The following is an 18,311-nucleotide window of genomic DNA, read 5'->3' as shown; positions in this document are numbered from 1 at the left end:
CACTAAACAGGCTGCTAGAAGGGCTCCCACAGTCTTCCACTCACTTTTAAAATGGGAATTAAAAATCAGGATCAAACTCTGCTCCTAGTTATTTCATCAAATACACAAGCTCTGCCTTCATAGTAGCAATCTTTATATTCTTAAACAGGATCTAAATTTATTTCATGAAAACCATGTAGGTATGTGCAGAGCAGTGTGAGTTATTGACAGAAAGTGTGTTTCTATTTAAAATAAAGTTATTTTATATAAAGAACCAGAAAGAAGCCAAACCACCCCACCCCTAGAGACAAACAGGCACACAAATACTTTACTCCTTTCATAAATAATGTATTTTATTGCATATGGCTATTAAGGAGAGCATCCATGATCAATACAGACTAAATACAATACACTACTCTAGTTCCATTTATTCTGGTCTCCAGCAGCATCACATTTATCCTTATATACAGCGTGTACATTGGAAGACACAGCAAGATAAGTTAAGTCTCTTGTCATATCACAATAGCAAGAAATATATTTAACATCTTGATATCCAGAAACAATACGTACCCAAAAAGAAAACACTGCTTAATAACTGTTAAGGTTATATAGCAAAAAATATTTTAAATTTAAGGTAAGTCAGGCAAAATGTACAAAGACCCAATATACACTGTGAAGTTTTAGCAAACATAACATTTATACATTTTGGTTCCATTCTGTAAACTAAATTAAGAATGTAAGTATTGCATATGCCTTTGTGAAATATACAGGATAGAGAAGAATTGACTACATCCTCAAGTTTTTGTTTTGAGGTTGCTGTATGCATTTCAGCCGTTTGTTTTAGTGGCATGGTTTCTTAATTGGTACAGAGGGCTACTTCAAAATAGAAGTTCAAAACATTTAATTCAGCAGGTACCGCACTCAGTGCTATGGGGAGTTCAGACAGAAAATGTCAAAGGTATTTGTTTGTTTAGTTCCAGACTTGATCAAGCAGCACTTTAGAATGTCTTAGAACCATTTATAGTATTATTATTATTAAAAAAACCAAAAACCCAAAAACCTCAAACAGATAGATTAGATATTTAAATTCATTTTAGATCTAATATTGTAGTAGCCTATGCATTGCTGTGATTTAAGACCCCAAAAATTACACTGAAAAATAACGTGTGTCACGGGGTAGGGAAGGAATTAGTTTACATTCATCTTTGTCTTGTAATACAATCCTCAGTTCTAAAAATTCAGCATGTAAGCAGGAAGACGGCATTGCCATTCGTTACATTTGTAAGACATTGACTCTCGTCTTCCTCAGGAAAAAAAAAAACCCAAAAAATAATCCCAAAAGAGAATGCATTGTTAATAGTGAAGTACAGGTTCCACCTAGCACAATGATTTAAAAAACAAAGAACAGAAAAAAAAAAAAAGAAAGTCTCACGTAAATCAAATAATTTAGTAATACTTACATGTCTATCAGAGCAGGCACTGGGGAGGTACCCTTAAATTGTACACAAACTCTTCAACATATGTATCGAAGGAGAAACAAGGGTGGCGTGGCGTGACATTCTGCTAGTCTGGTGCAACAGTTGTATGTGACATTAGTGACGGTAGCCACCACATCGCTCAGATTTTCAGGCTACTGGAAACTGTGATGCGCCGGTAGCCATGAAAAGAACTCTTGGAGAAGTGACCCCAATGGTTCTTCTTCCCTGTCATGATGCCTGCAGCTGCAATGGTGCTTTCCTGGTAAAAGGCAAGTGTCAGGACTTTCTAAATGGCGAGATAATACTGTGTTACTAGCGCTTGACTCTGCCCGATGCCCCTTATCATCCCTGCATTCCTAGCATGCCTATGTGGATTTTTGGTTACAAGAAACGCAGCTAAGAACAGGGTTAGCTGACAAAAGTGAGCTTGTAAATAGGAGAAAAGGCTTTTGCAATCTGAAGTACCTACATAAACACCTACATAGAGAGGATTAAACAAGTGTGTCAAAGGTAAAGAGAGATACCCCCAATACAGCCGGATGTTTTTAACTTACGTTGCTTCAGTTACACTATTTTTTTTTCATTTTTATTTTTAATTTTTTTTTTCTTTTTTTTTTTTTCCTTTTTAAACTACTCTGAATCCTCCATCCAAGTCCGATTCACAGAGTTTCATCCCACGCTCGACTTCCCAGGGCCCTGGTTCAGCCCTGTCCGAGACGCAAAACCCCGCGGCTAGTGATTCACAACCCAGCAGCAGCAGCTTCTACGCCTTGCAAGTCCAGTAAGGCCGACGACCGTTCTTGAGAGAGGCTCAGCACAGAGAGAACAGGAGGTTCTGTCGCACACCAACACGGCGAATCTGGCTTCACTTTGAACTGAGGTAGGACTGTGGTAGGCTTGAAATTATGCCAGTAAATACCAGATCCCGCTGCTTCAGCAGGTGTTACAGAATCCCCTAATATGCCGAAGAATAAATACAGTTTGTCTTTGCAGAAAAAGGAAATGAAGGCATTGGCCGTTAGTTAAAGAGGCCGGCAGAAAAGGTCCTACGATCTAAAGAGCATCTCCAACTTCTGTCGAAACAGCAGCAAAATGATACCGTAGATGCCATGGACAGGTAATGAGTTAGGCAGGTTGCTTTCCCTTCCTCCCAGATTTGTTGCACAGTTTAGTCCACAACAGTTAAGTAACTGTCCGGACCAACAATAACAAGAACAACAAAAAAGTAAACTGTAAGCAGCTTCAGTTACCAAAAAAAACCCCCTAAAACCCCAAACCAAAACCCAAAAACAAACCAACAACAAAAAAAAAAGGTATATGCTGAGCAGCTTCTCTGAATGTTGTACTGGTGTTGTTTGAGGTCATGGTGAGAAAACGAACTCCTTCACTCTGAAAAGAAAAATAAAAACAAAAGTCAATTAAAGTTGCAAAAAAAAAAAGTTATTATTTAAACAGCACAAAAATTACACAGAGACATTATTCAGAATGGGAAAAAACCAGCCACGCAACAACTGCTTTTATATTTGTATATATCATAAGGTATAGCAGAGGCAATAAAAACAGCACTCCCCAACCCAATACTACCTCCTTTTTTTAAAGTAACTTTTCAGCTGTGGTTTTTCAGACTCATCCTACTTTAAAGAATGCAGCTGACTCCTTTCGTCTTTTTTCATTGCAAGGAAGTAATGGATAGTATGTGCCACCACCATGAAGAGACATTACTGTATTGATTAACCCACATTAAGATGACTTGTTAACGTGATGATTAAAAAAGCAGAAATCAAATTTTCCTTAGTATGTTGCTTATTGCTTAGATATTTTTTTTCCCTGTTTGCAACACTATTTGGGAAGCAGCGATGCACACAGAGTAGCTATTAACACACCCAGACTGTAGATTCTCCATGGCAAAGCACTGACACCTCATCTCGAAAGGTGCCAACCGAGTGGTAAATCCCGATAAAACATCGGGCCGAAACACTGCGGCTGCGCCAGGCGCTATTAATAGTGCCTAGTTCGCTTAGAGCCATTTCGTGTTGGATGTTGTTCCCAAGCTTGATGAAAATATTAGTTTGGAGATGCATTACACAAGTTTTCCTAAAAAACTGAAGGTATTTGGAACCAACATCGTTACTTAGGAAAGTCTGTAAAGAACACAGCCCGTTAATTTTGACTGTATTGATACAAGGAGTCAGGATTCCTGTCTATGTTTAATTCCTTTGGGACCATAAACCCAAAATAAATGATATATGAAACCTGGATGTCAAAGTAAGCATAGTGCTTTTCTGGGCAAGTTTCAGCCCATATAAGCAAGCCTCTGTTCAAAAAAAAAAATCCAAAAAAAACCCCAACAAAACCCAACAACAAACCAAAACAAACACAAAGGGTTTTCTTCCTTTGAGTCTCCACAAAAATGAAGGTTGACATATCTTGGCATATATGTAAGAATTGCTAATATGCTACTGAATCTCTCCAGTTAATCTCTCCAGTTAATCTCTCTGCAGTTAAGGTTTACTTAAGAAATTAGTCCTGCTGCAGTCAATTTGAGCTGGTATATGATCAGATACTTTGGATATTACTTAGGATTTTATTTCATGACACAGCTTGAGATGAATTAATAGCTTGCCAGGACCAAACCACTCATTGCCTCCACCCACTGCCATTTGTTTGCTGCCATGTTCCTGATCAGAAACGAAATCAAATCTACCCATTCAATCTTTGGAAAACGAGCTTTTGTTGTTTGGGCTGGGAGGGGGTTTCAAATGAAGAACTTTAACTGCCTTATGATGCAATAAATGGAGCCCTATAACTGCCATCACCAACAAGGAAGGCTGCGTGGGAGAGCGCGTGGCAGGATGGGTGACTCTCAAAGGGAGCAGAGATGCTTTGTTTGAGGAAGAGCTGCCTAACAAACTACTTTGTTCCCACTTCTGGTCGGGGAAACAGGATAAATGCATCATGTAGGCAAACAAGGGAGTGTTTAAAGCTACGTGCTGACTCCGTGCTACTGCCTTCCTCCTCCAAATGGAAACCAACCTGACAACTAAATTTAGGTTCCCAAAAGTGACCACATGATAGTGGAAGCCAAAGAAAGTTAAAAAAAATAAAAGAATAAATCACATGTTCAGATAGGGAAATCGGAGGAAGATATTTTTGTGCATGCAAAGAACACAAACAAGTATGTTTCCAGAAGTATGTCAGCCCAGGCATGTCATCAGGGAGGATTGCTAGCAACTGAGTAAACCTGTCGTAGTCTTTACAGCACAACAGGTACTTTCCAGCCAGAATTAAACTGGAGCAGGTGAAGTGGCCAATGCTTCAAAGCACTTCCACACTCGGTTCACAGGGTTTCGTAGGTGGACAATAAGACTGCGGGCACAGACTGATGAGCTTATGATGCTATGAACACATCAGCTGATGAGTCTATAAACCTGACCTATAATTCAAAAACTAACCCAAATAGTCCTCAGTAGTAAAACAATTTCCTCCAACTTCAATGGGCTTTGAATCAGGTTCTGAGTAAGCTTTGAATCAAGAAAGGAAAAATAACTACTTCTAGCATTTATTCCATGTAAGAGCAACATCAGCTTCAGGGGAATCCTACTTGCAAGAAGTAAGTAGCTAGTTCCATGCTAAATTAAAAGAGTAAGCAAACTATATCAATATCAATGTTAATTTTTACTTCAATGATTAGTATCTTTTACTTAAGTACCAACTCAACATTCTGACATTCCATTTACACAGGCCAGACACACCAGTATACACTGTATTTAGCTGAGTAAAATTCCTACAGGACACGAATATATTCTCTGATAACCTCATTCCCTGTGGGCACACACAAAACAGAGTCCAGAACCGTGTCAATACTGACATTTCCTATTGGTTTTGGACTTTGTTAAGAAAAGCATCCAGGATCCCTTCTGAGTTTCCAAAACTACTTCAAGTCAGCTGATTCCACCAGTGCTTCTTGGGGAATAAATGAGGTAATAAACATACACACAAATTGCTATAAAACTACCAAATACTCAACATCTTCTTAAATATACTGTGAAAAAAAGAATACAATGGTTAGTTAATTAAAGCAGATCTAGCCTGCTTATTAATTTTCAAACTCAGTAAGCAATGAATAAAAATTTTCTTAATTCCTAAAAATAATTTTCATCTGCTAACAAGCACGCAGACAGAATCAGCTATTCATGTGGCTCATGGCAAAACACGCTGCCAGTTATTCATAACCAGTAAATTTATTCCACTGGCAGCGCGACTGCCAGAGTGCATCAGGCATCGGACGCAGAACACCCAGCTCCGACATGGGCTTCTGCCCTGACTCCAGGCAAATCGCTGGGTCCCTTTGTTTCCCTTCCCCATGCTGCCTGCCAAGTTGATTAAGGCTCCGATCCTGCTAACTTAGCTTTTCCTGGAAGAGCGATCCTATTGATACAACCGAATCTGGAGGTTAACAATACGTACATCTGCGGGCACCAGGCCATTGGACGGCACAGGCCAAGGAACCGAATCCCACCCACAGGGAGATGTCTTTGGCCCCCAGCCCTGATACCGGGGAGGAGACATGTGGCCCTGAGCGAGGCAGCTGGCCAGCCAGAAATGACATGTGTGTCCTCCCCACCCTCCAGCTCCAAGCACTGCACTGGCCAGGCATCCCACAGGAGATGGGTTTGCGGGGACTGTAGGCCTTGCACCTCAGCAGCACCGTCCCTACACCTGGAGCGGCCCGTGCCACCAAGTAAGCAGAGCAGGGAGGCAGGGTCTGAGAATGGGAAGGGAGGGACAGCATGGGTCCCAATGGCGATAAACCCATGATGACCTGGCACTGATGGCAACGGGAGATGGTCTGAGCTGCAGTCCCTGAGGGCTTCTTTACAGGAAGGACTGCAGGGTGCAGACGGCACTTGTAAGGTCATGACTGTTGAAGCTTGGCCAAGCACCCCAATGTGAATGCAGCCTGTCTGCTCCCTGGGGTGCTAGCTGGGAGGTGCACGGTCGGAGACAAATCCAGACCTGGCTCTGGCTCTCAGTAAGCAATTTAATGAATGCCCCGGTAAAGATAACAGAACTACTTGTGTGCTCAGCTACAGCTCCCTACAAGTAATTCCTGGGAATCTGAGTTCTGCTCAGTGGGACTGCTCATACCAAATAAAGCTGAGCTTGGCCATCACCACAGGAAAAGGTTTCCATCAGAGCTTCAACATTTGACTTCACAGCACTTCGCAGGAAAACATAAAGTAGTATGCTCCAACAGCTTACAAAGCCCATGAACAATATCCATCCAAAGCAAAACGTTTCCACATTTCATGTGAAAACCAAGTTAAAGCATGAAATGAAAAAAACATCATGTTGTTGTCATTATTATTATTATTTTAAACGAGTCATGCTTGATCATAATTGGAGACATGCTGCCCCTAGTAACTAGCCTCTTCTGGTATATTATTCCACTAAGAAACATCATGTTATTTAGATACATCTGTGTTGTTTTATCAATTTAGAAAAGTGAGCATCGGATCAACGTTGCTTCTTCATGACTGGTGGGGAAAAAAAAGTATCTTTAAAGAAGTAAAGGAGGGATTTTGTAACCAAAGTTATTTATATTCAAATGAGCTTTATAGTACTTTTAACTCTCGTGTCAAATAGTTAAAAATCGTAACACCTTGAATTGCATTAAGATGGGGAACAATATTATTTTCTAAAATGGGAAACAAAACACTAGATTATCTGGAAAAGGATGCTGCATGTCAGTACTTCCCCCCCTGCATGAACACAAGAGGCTAAAATGTTCATCTGATGACATGGACAAAACCCCACAATTTATAGTTAGCATCAACTTTTACCCAAAGGTACTAAAAATCAAAGTAATCTGTATTTTATACCATATATTTACACTACCAACAGTTATTTTACCTACAGCCTCACACCAGAGTTTAAGCATCCAAGTCTACAGTAGAAGTACGGATGACGACAAGGGCTACGCTTAGTTGATTTCAGAATTTTATATAATTTGTGTTTCATACAATTTTGTCAAGGTTCTTATAGATCTCGTAATATGAATAACTAAACATTAAAATGTAATTATCTGGAAAATAAAGGATTAAACTTACAAATGTCATAATAATGAATTTATAGTTAAAGTGCTAGTCCAGAAATACATTTCCCTTATCAATTATAATAAAAATAGGCACTTCAAATTTAAAATTAAGAAACTAGACATGCTCATTTTTCCAGGATTAATTTAACGCAGTTGCTATTATATCTCTTAATTTCAGAACTACAGCCACTGTGTACTATAAAACAAGTTTATATAGATGTGATTTAACCCCATGATTTGGGATAAAATAAATTAGACCAAGAAACCTCAATATAGTACTATCTGAAATTTGTTCAGTTATCCTCTCCTTTGTAAGATGGGCATATGACTGTTCAAAATCATCCATAAAATTAAACAGAATCAAGCTGCTTTCTCTGAGCAAACAAAATGCTAGGGGGAAAAAAAAAAAAGCTTAGTCCTTTTGGCCTTCCACTGGGAGTTTGTATCTTCTGAAGAAAGACCAACAGCAAGAGACAAACTTCAGTGACAGCGTGTTGCCTACAAAGCAAGGCTTGAAGTTTCTTAAGAGACAGAATTTTTGCAAAACAAACTGCTCACCTTACACACGATGAAGGGCACAGGACAAAAGGATTGGTGACTAATACACCCAGCTACCTACCAAGCCCATCTCTGGAGACACAAGAAAAACAACTGAATTAGCACGTCTGTTCCTTCAGCACATGCTAGGCAACTCTTGGCTAATTCTGCCACCCCCAAGGTGCACACCTCTACATTTCTGACCTACTCACCCTATGAGGAGCTAGCCATTCTAGCTCCTTAGAGCCAAGGAGAAGAAACAGGCACTTCTAAGTGAGAATCCTTCCGCCCTATTTCATGTTAGGCTCGGATGAAGAAGAGTTGTGAAAGATCTCCAAGTCCATGAGGTGTATGACTCGGTATTCATTTTAGGGGCTGAGACCATATCCCTTTACACACTTATACAATCGCTGGGAAGTTTGCTCAGCTAGGGCATCAAATGCATATTTGTCCCTCAGTCATCACCAAAGGCAACAAGGTCTGGCAAGAAAGAAGAGCTCTTGTTGAGGTTGATATTCTCATACAACTGCCAACTGAAATCAATGTTGGTGGACCTAGTCCAGGCAGGTAACAGTGTGTGCGTGTAGGAAGTATAATCAAACTTCTAGTTAGATCCACAAGCAAGAACCTGACTGCTGTTCCAGATATCGATAGCCAATTCCAAAGTCCAGTAACTTCTTCTGAGCCACCAGGTTACCTCCACCCACATGCCTGGACACACAATGTTAGAATGCTCTCAAAGAGCTTAAAAGCATGCTTTTTTTTTAATCTCTCTCTCTCTCTCACTTGGGAGAAAAAGTAATCTTTACCAGTGATTAAACTGAAGAATTATTCATATTAAAAATTTAAATATTCATGGGAACAGGGATAAGGACTCATGTAAGTTGTGGGAAGTCATGTTCACTTTCCCTTTCCATTACAGTGGAAACCGCTTTGGTAAGAAAGAACGAGAGTGTTCTATCAAAGAATATAAGGCTAAGATGTGCTAGGGATGGGCAGGGGAGAAAAGAGGATTGACATTTATTTTTATTTTCAGCCAGAAAGAAGGGTAATAGATGTTGGTCAGTCCTGGGTGAATGCTCTAACCACATAAATATTGTGGGCAGGGGAACAGAAACACTTCATCCAGGCACTGGTCCCTGCCTCTAGCTTTACCAAAAGGGCTTAGGCACCTAGTATCAAAAGAGGTTTCAGATTTACAAGATCTTTGCAGAGACTGGAGCATTTCTCCACCCTTGGAGATGGACAATCATCTTTCAGAGAGAGCAGCATGTTTTATATACAAGACTCTGCTCAACTTTTTCAGCCAACTATCCACCTGTTATACAAACTGACTTTCCGACCGCTTACCAAGGAGACCTAAAAACTTTTGGACTTTCAAGTTAGGAGGTATGTCCAGAGAGATGATGCTTCTCACAGAAGAGATACACGGGGAGTGAAGAAAAAAAAAGGCAGGGAAAGGCTAAGAGGAGCAACGTGGCATGCACAGGAGGGCAGTCTTTGCCCTACTGCTTTCTCTTGTCACACCTTCAGATAGAAACAGATCTTCAATTTCTGTCTAATGCTTTTCTAGAAATCTTTTGTGTCCTCACCATCACCAGTGTGAATCAGTCAGTAACAGTGAAGTGAGGAAAAAATGAAGCTAGGCAAGAAGTTGCAGACTTCACGTTCCATGATGAAAAGACACCACCACCCCCTAACCTCCCTGAAACCACTTGGTGAAATGAGCAGCACAGCACAAAACAGTGTCACTGAAGCAGGGTAAAGACTCCTCTAATCCAGTTTCCTCTCTCTGACAGTCAAAACCAGCTGCTTAAGCAAGACTATATAAGCCAGGACAAGCATATGGAGATACTTCCCCAAATTCTCATCTAGCTTCTAATGATTTAGCTACCAAGGACCTCCTGCACTTCACCTCCCTTCACAGAAACCTTTAGTACCCCGTAGCCAGGGGTTTCACACCTGAACCACAGGGCACACGAAGAATGAGCTCCTCCTGCTTGTCCTCAGCCTGCCACATGTTAGTTAGCTTAATGCCCCCAATAAAGTTGAAGCCTTACTTCCCGTGTGCAGCCAATGCTCACAGTCCGTATATCACGACATGTTGTCCTTCATTTACACGCTGAGACACGCAGCAACAGGAACTGCAACTCCCCCATACAGATATTTCCTACCTACAACCTGAGAGCACAACGGAAAGGCTCAAAACCACGGTGCCCAAGTATTTCTATACAACCCTGCAAAGCTGGGATGAAAACTGGGATGAGGAGCCCTGCAGAGTTGGCCAACGCTTCCTGCAGGATTCTAGGGAGAGGAACTTTGCTGTATGTCACCTGAAAAGGTTTCTAACACTTCCACAGGACATCAGTTGCACTGTGGATGGGGATTCTGGTGGGGGGAAGGAAAAGAAATTCTCTGTGAGATGAGGAAAATGTATACAAAGGTCACTACTTTAAGACATTTTCTAAAGTCTGCTCTTCAGGACAAAATAGTGTAGAAAAAGAGGTATTCTCTATTTATAGAATTTCCTAATAGATTCTCTTTTCCCTCTGTTTTTTGGTTGGGTTTTTGGGAGTTTGGTAGGGGTTTTTTTTTGAGGTCTGTTTTGTTCAAGTTCAAAGAGGGGGGGATGGGTTATTTTTTGTTTTTCCACAAGACCAGGTGAGGATCCTTTTCTTACAACAAAAGATGAAGGAGCTGGTGCATTTAGTAAATTTAAGAGCAGTTTACTTTCTCAATTTTGTATCTTTTGAGGTATCATTACTGAGTCATTAAACAGCTCCATAATTCACTTCAGCTATTAATCTTGTTGCATGTAATATTATCCCTGCTCATTTAAAACTATGTCTCATAGTTCAGAGCTGTTAATACAGTAGTACAAATCAGGTTTAGCCCTTAACCTTTTTGCTTTATTAATTCCACTTAAACAATAATTCGAGTTTCTACATACAAACGTTTGGATTTTAAAAAAACAAACAATAGCAAAAAAAGTTAAATATTTCCATGAATAAAGCCAGAGTCTCCTTATTTTAAAGGCTTTTTTATCCTGTAAATTTTAGGAGTTTTATACTGCTGCTGTTAGAAACCTCTATTGATGGAGCCTATAATTCCAGGCATTGTACATGCAGATAAGCACAATATATTTTTCTAGTAACCACAGTAAATTAACTGAGTAGAATTGTGATTATGCCTTATCACATGTATCACTCCTGCTAGCAACACATAAAAGAACTACAAAGAAAACCCAGCACTCAAAAGTGCTTGGAAACAACACTGCAGAAAGAACTTCAGTTAGAACAAAACCTCGCGAACTTCCTCCTGTACCACTCACAAACCTTTCATAATGATGGGGTAGGGGGGGGTGCTAAACCCAAAGCACAGCCTTACCAATTCATCACATATTAGGGATGTGGCTCCCAGCTGTCACCTAACCCATAACCAGCAGCTTTTCCTCCAAGTAGAGCTAGCTATTCCTCATTGCATCACCCCTGAGCATGTTCCTTCACTTCACTTGCAACACACCTTGGTACTTAGTCTGCTCATGACACCCAGTCACCAGCGATTGCCAGGTTTGGTATGCTGTCAGACACACTAACAACATAAAGATGAGAAACTATATATTTTATGTGGAAAAAAAAATATACATATATAAAGCCATAAAAATATTTCTACAAGAATATTATTTCTAACTGTTTGAATAACCAGTTCAAATTATCACTGGTCAAAACTGCTACTAGATCTATTTCTGGTCATTAGAGTATTACTGTTGCTATCTTATAATCATCTACATGTCACCTGAAACGAGCCCTGAAGTCCTGAGCTGTAAGCAAGATTGTTCTGAGAAGCCACCAGAGAACCCACCGCAGTGCTCAGGGACACCCTTCCTGCCTGAGCTGGGTTTTCCCCTCCAGATGAGTAGCAGGGGTAGTTTGGGAGATGATGCAAACCTGAGCCTTTTTCTGTCACCTTCCATACAGCCTGAAGGTAGATTGGGGTGTCCACATCATGAACCCAGAGCCAGGAAAATGTCCTGGTCCCACAGTTCAGACATGGGATTTGAGACGGATCCTGCCCAGGACCAAAGGAGTCGAGTTTAAGCAAATACTTTATATAATACCTCCACAGAGACCAATCAAAATATCTTAGCTCTTTTCTCAGGCACATAATGGGGCTACAATCATCTGTCCACCTAGCCAGCTCATTCACGACCATGAGCAGAGCTCTCCTTAATTTCTTTGGTACTACAGGCTTGCAACCCACAGCTACGCTTGGCACCGCTGTTACTGTCCGAAAGCCAGATTCAAATATTTAGCGAGGTGCCCTGTCTCTGCCTTTTTCAACACCTTCCTCCGTGTCAGCCTTAATACTTATCACTCTACAGCAACCCACCAGCTCTCCCTGAGAAGTGCCACTCTTCCTCCAGCGCAATCCCCCAGCAGGTATTTCCTACTATTCCTTCAATAAACAGACAGGCGCCCTAGTAATCAAAGCAGAACGATGCCTCACAGAACATTAGCTGTAGACTTCTTATTTACAAACTGGATTGTAATCTTCCCTTGCATCAAGTGCATTTCTGAGACAAGCCAGAAAAAATAAACCAAACATTTTTACGCTGCATTTTTTTTAAAACAAACAGGGGCACATGTAACTTCCTGCCCTGAGTTGAATCTTGAGATGAATTAAGATTTCTTTCTCTAGCTGATGTGCATTTTATTGCACACAGAAGGTAGGACTGTGTTAAGACATAGGAGGATGTATTTTTGTCACATGGGCATCATAAATATCACCCACATATCACTTCCGGAGGCTAATGGAGCCAGTTGGAACACAGAGGTAAAAAGAAAAAAAAGCTTAGTAAACTTTGTGTTTAGAAAAGTGATTCTGGTGGTTAAAATTTTTCTTCTGAGAACACCAGTTTCAAAATCAGAAGCTGGTCATAAAGTAACTTGCAATAGCAGAAAGCATACAGAGTAATTACCTCCTCTGTCTCACTCATATTTTACTTTCTTTCTCAAGCAAAAACCACAGGTTGTACTGAATGGATGAGATTGTTCCCAGCCCCACTGGATGTGCCTTGAATCCTCCCCATCTAATAGTTTGCTAAAGAAATAAAGTGAAGCAAGCCCACGTTCATTAGCTCCACAAGACCAACCAGATGCTAAAGCTTTGCTTTCAAAAAAGGCAACTAAAGAAGGTGAATGTGAAATGCCAAGTTCTGCCTATCCTAAGGAACAAGAACATGAGACATAAAATGAATCTCCGCTTTGAAAACAGCACTTGTTTTTCAGCTGAGACCTGCGGTACAAAATGTTACCTTCCCCGAGAAAAAGAAAGATATTTGTTAAAATATGAAAAATACAGAGCACTGCGATTTCACAGCACTTCTCTCTAAACTTTAGAGACTTTAAAAAAAAAAAAAACCACAACAAATTAACATAATTTACAGGCAATATTGTGAACTCTGGAGCAACATGCACTTTCTTCTGTAATTACAAGAGCTCAGTAAATATTTACAGAGCTGTACTCTACTGTTTCACCCCTTCTGTTTTTTTTCCTCCTCTCCCGAGTGCTCTCACACAGGTTTCTTTGTTTTGTTTTATGGCTCCTGCGATTTGTTGCCAGTAAATATGTTTATAAGCAACCAACGACACTTAATTTTCTTTAAAAGGCTCCCTGGTACCTCATAGGGCATCTCTGAAAAACACGTTTTACTTACAGCGATCTATCTGACCACACGACTATCACTGACACTGTCACGGCTTTGAAACTGTAGCGCGTTGCCGGGACTGTTTCTCTAACACAGGCTAAACTCCGCCTGTGTCACTTAAGATGGGATACTTAAAAGCTTGGCTCTAGTCCCGTGATGTTCAGCAGAGAAGCTCCCTAGACTTCAGGGAGGCTTTCCAGTACATCAAGACCAGCGCCTATTTTCCCCCCATTGCCAGCATCGCAGCCCTTCAGAGCTATACCTAGGACATCACAAATAGGTGCGATGCACGCTTCAGGACATCGCGGTAAAGAACTCCAAGTTCCTGTAGGACACCGCGGGGTAGGTGAGACTTTATAAAGCGAAGATGCTGTTCTGGAGGGAGGTTCCACAAAGAACAGAAGGAAAGATCACAGACAACGCGCATGAAGAAACACTGTGCAAAACACCCGGTGTTTCCCCCAAGGCGTCTGTGCCTTTAAAGCCCGAGTTTGCTTCCAAGTGCTAAGGCCCTGACACCGCTGGGTATTTCACGTATTGTGATTGACCAGGAAATACATTAAAAAGCGCTCAGCCAACAGTGCAGCAGCTGCATAGCCAGAGAAAACACAAATCCCTTTTAATTTCACATTTGCCGAACAAGTACAATACATCATCAACTAACTAGGGAACGGTCCAGGTCAGGCAGGAATACTTAGCTACGCCAGCTGATCCACGTATGGGTATCGGTCTGATTTCAAGTCCTCCTCCTTAAAATAAGACTCCAGGCAGCACGTTTGAACTCACAGGACCCATGCCTCTGGAAGTTAGATGTTCCATTCATGCCGACCACATAGGCTCCCTCCTACACTCAGGAAAGACAGGTTTGTGCCAATCTCCATGGCTGGCTTTGACCAGCCTCTTCAACACTTAAAAGGCACCTGTTATCCTTCCAGTGCCTAGTTACGGGAGCCAGATCTTTATTTTAAGAGGACTGTTTTGATGAACTCCTAATAGGGAGCAAATGAAGTGTCTACAGACTGGGCCAAACCTCTCAGTTCTATGCAACATGCAAGAACACTGGCTAGATGACAAAAAACCCCACGATGTATGTGGAAATCCAAAACAGCAACACAGACCCTCAGTGCATACTGAAGGCACTTGAGCTGGAATCTGCAACACAGGAGGCATTAAGCACCCACACTAAGGTCCCCATAGATCTTTAAGTCCTGTGGTCATTCTGTGGCCTCAGATGAAGCTATCCCTGCCTTTTAATTATACTCCTGTGTCTACCAGACCAAAGTAAGAGCCCAGCACTGCTGAATTCCACAAAACTGGTTAAGAAAAAAACACAGGTAAATGGCCTCCTCTGGAATATCCTCCCTCAGTTTACAAGTAATATTCTGTGCTAAACAATCTTACCAAACCTTTTCTGCAGCCATCACAATATGCCTGTTTATGAGGGGGGAAAAAACAACCAACCAGCCTAAGGCAATAATAAAAGGCACAACAATTTTGACAGTGTCTTCCATGTTGATGCCTCAGCCTCTCCAACTGTTGTCAAAAAAGCCTCTGAAGTATTAAAAAACAAAACCATAAAAAAAACCCTGATTCCAAATGTGTTTGAGACTAGAGACCACAGATACACTTTCCAATACAGCAGGAATAAGACTTGGGAAAAAATCACTTAACCATTTCCATAAAACACACATAAGATAAACCAAACATGAACAGGCTATAAATGACCAGTGCCTCCATTTTCCAAATTACAGTTCAGACTACTTTCTACTATATCAGAGGGCCTTATTTCCAGTAGCTATTTTTAATTAAAGTACATTGAAAAAATGAATTGAAGTAATAAATTATCACTATACCAGAAAGATATTATGTGGTCAGAAATGGCCCAAAATGGGACCTAAATCAGTCTGTGAGAAAGAAGAGAAATGGTTACAAACCTCCCTATTAATATCTCACCACTGCTATGAAAAATCTTGGAAAGCTCTGTCTAATACACAGGTGCCACATTACGAAAGTAGAGGAGAAGTTTAAGTCAGGTGCCACCATATACACCAAGACAAACACACATACTAGGAAAAAATACCCCACCCCTGGTAGCATCTGATCTAGCAAAGAAACAGAATTTCAGACTTAAAATACAAATGGCAATGCTGTTCATTCTGACAGTTACAGTCATGCCCCTACTATGCTACATCCTGTACTAATACAGGTATCATTTCTTGCAAATATTTTCCTAAACTAAATCAGAGGAATTTGAAGAAGTGTTTCCTGGCTCCTGTATTAACTAACAATTACTGAATATAATTTTTCTTTTAGCATGGTGCTTTCTTTTAAACTGATGAGACAACAGGCTTTTATGTATCAAAGATACTTTACTCCCCTCCTCCATGGAAGAATTTGCTTTGTTTGTGTCTGATGCGAGTAACGAGTTAAAGTATTTTGAGACATGCCACAATGTGAAACATTTCTTGACCACAGAAGCAAAACAAAGATCCTGCTTATGTACACACATGCACACGAAACCACCACTACACTAATGAGTAAGATAATGCCACTTTGCAGTCCAATAAAACAATGGATCTACATGATTTAAAAAAAAAAATTGCAAAAAAGAAATTTTACATATAGTTTCAATAAAAGACTTATTTATCGATTCATTTTATCATCTGCAACAGAACTAAATGGAAGTTTCCCTCCAGAGTGGAATGAAGAAGACTCAGGCTGCTTTGGTAGACCTTTACAAAAGTTACGCCTCAAGAAGATCAGTAAAAAAAAAAAATTAAAAGAATCAGTGGCTGATAGAGGGACTGGGGTCTAAAGCAAATTAACTGGAAATACGAAGAACATATTCAGAGTTAAGATACCTGACTAAGAACAAGACATATACACTTCATTCTATTCGTGGTGGAGAGTCTAAAGTTGTTTCCTACACATCACTCCTCGACAGAGCTCATTATTTCCCAGGCACATAAAGTCCTGGCACCTCTTTAAAAAAAACCCAATCAACCCCCCACCCCCACCCCCAAAACAACAAAACAATACAAAACCACCAAACAAAACCAAAACAAAACTTCAGCTTTCTGCCTCTCCTACACTTAGTTAAGGAAATAGAGCAAACCGCACTATAGTGATATGGAAATTATTAGTAAAAATCAATGCAGTTACATTCTTTGGCAAAGTCAAAATAAGTAGAATACATGATGAAAATTCCCATGTAAATAACTCTCATAAAATTGTACACTTGGAAAGCTACCACTCTGCTAAAGCAACAACAGCCAGTCTATGAGGATAAGGAAAATGGAAAACATCTACTAGGGAGTGAGAGGACCAGAAATTGTTGCAGTATTTTCTCTTAATATGACAGCATGGCAACTACAAGGCCAGCATGGCAAGTTAAAGCTTGCCATGTTCATGACCGATGGAGCCGACTCAAGGCTTATGGAGTAATTTCAGACTCGCAGAACGGTCTGTAAATGACCTCTCCCAATGACTCCATCAAACAGCAGCCCGGTATCCACACATCCCACATAGCTCCTTCACAGCACAGACCGGCTCTTCTCTATTCCGACACACCAGTCTGACCACGCTCGCTCACACTGCAAGATCCAAGTCTATTGCTTCTACCTCTAGCACAGTTGAGTATACGTTTATTAAAATAAAAATAAATCAATTTATTTCCTGAGGGCCGAATTCTAGTTCTACTAAAAATCAATAACAAAAAAGTCCAGCCACTTCACTACTATCAGGTTCCGACTCTTTGGTTTTTTTTTTAAAGTAACATATGGACTATCTCATATCTGACAAAGCTTTTAGTTTACTGTCACTTGAACGTTTCATACCAACAGAAAAAAAAAATTAAGAGAGGACCTGGACTAGAAATGCCTTACAGTGCTGAATCACAGCGGTGCATTTGGATCTGGAAATCATCCTACTGGCCAACGTTCAACAACCAAGTACGACCCAACTTATTTATTTGGAACCCACGCAATCTACCATTTATTTAAAAATACACCAGATAGGGTTTAAGTTAAAAGCTTATCTAGACAGGATTTTCATTTGATATTTAAAGATTGAAAGTGAACAAAGTAGTAATAAAGTTACCTTTCTTCAGATACCCAAAAGCAAATTATCCTAGCACTCGTTGGTGCAGGCTAGAACCTCTTGCTAGTGTGTCTGAGAAGAACTGCTACGCTGTTGGGACTATGAAGTTGCAAGTACCAATCATTTTAAGGTTATGGCAAATTCTTTCAAGTACTCTGTGCCTCAGGATCACATATATATGTTTATACCTAATACTCCTACACACAGTCATTCTTCTTTACCTACTGTTAAACTCACAAATACTAATTCTGTAACTCAGCCACTGAGGGAATTACACACCTTCGTATTAAGTTATAGAAGCTGGATTCCAAATCCAAACATAGATGTTCAAAGTTTTATGCTAGATAAAAAACTATGTAGTTGTACATTATTTTATTCTAAACTGACTTTTCATAGTTCACAACTCTGATAAAGA

At 40.3% G+C, this 18,311-nt stretch overlaps 1 protein-coding gene across 1 annotated transcript in view; it reads right to left on the bottom strand.

The window, feature by feature from the left end:
* Positions 1-306: 306 nt before the first annotated feature.
* IRS2 (insulin receptor substrate 2) overlaps positions 307-18,311 on the bottom strand; it is a gene marked incomplete at its 5' end in the record, with an annotated part of 30,867 nt that continues 12,862 nt past the window's right edge. Inside the window, one exon of the mRNA XM_084261368.1 lies at positions 307-2,846. Coding sequence (XP_084117494.1) covers positions 2,842-2,846 — 5 coding nt within the window. The 3' untranslated portion in view covers positions 307-2,841. The remainder of the gene's footprint in view (positions 2,847-18,311) is intronic.

Source organism: Gallinula chloropus, assembly GCF_964237585.1.
Source record: "Gallinula chloropus genome assembly, chromosome: 1".
Classification (NCBI taxonomy): Eukaryota; Metazoa; Chordata; class Aves; order Gruiformes; family Rallidae; genus Gallinula; species Gallinula chloropus.
Note: the sequence above shows the minus strand (reverse complement) of the source record. Positions and strands in the feature narration are given on the sequence as shown.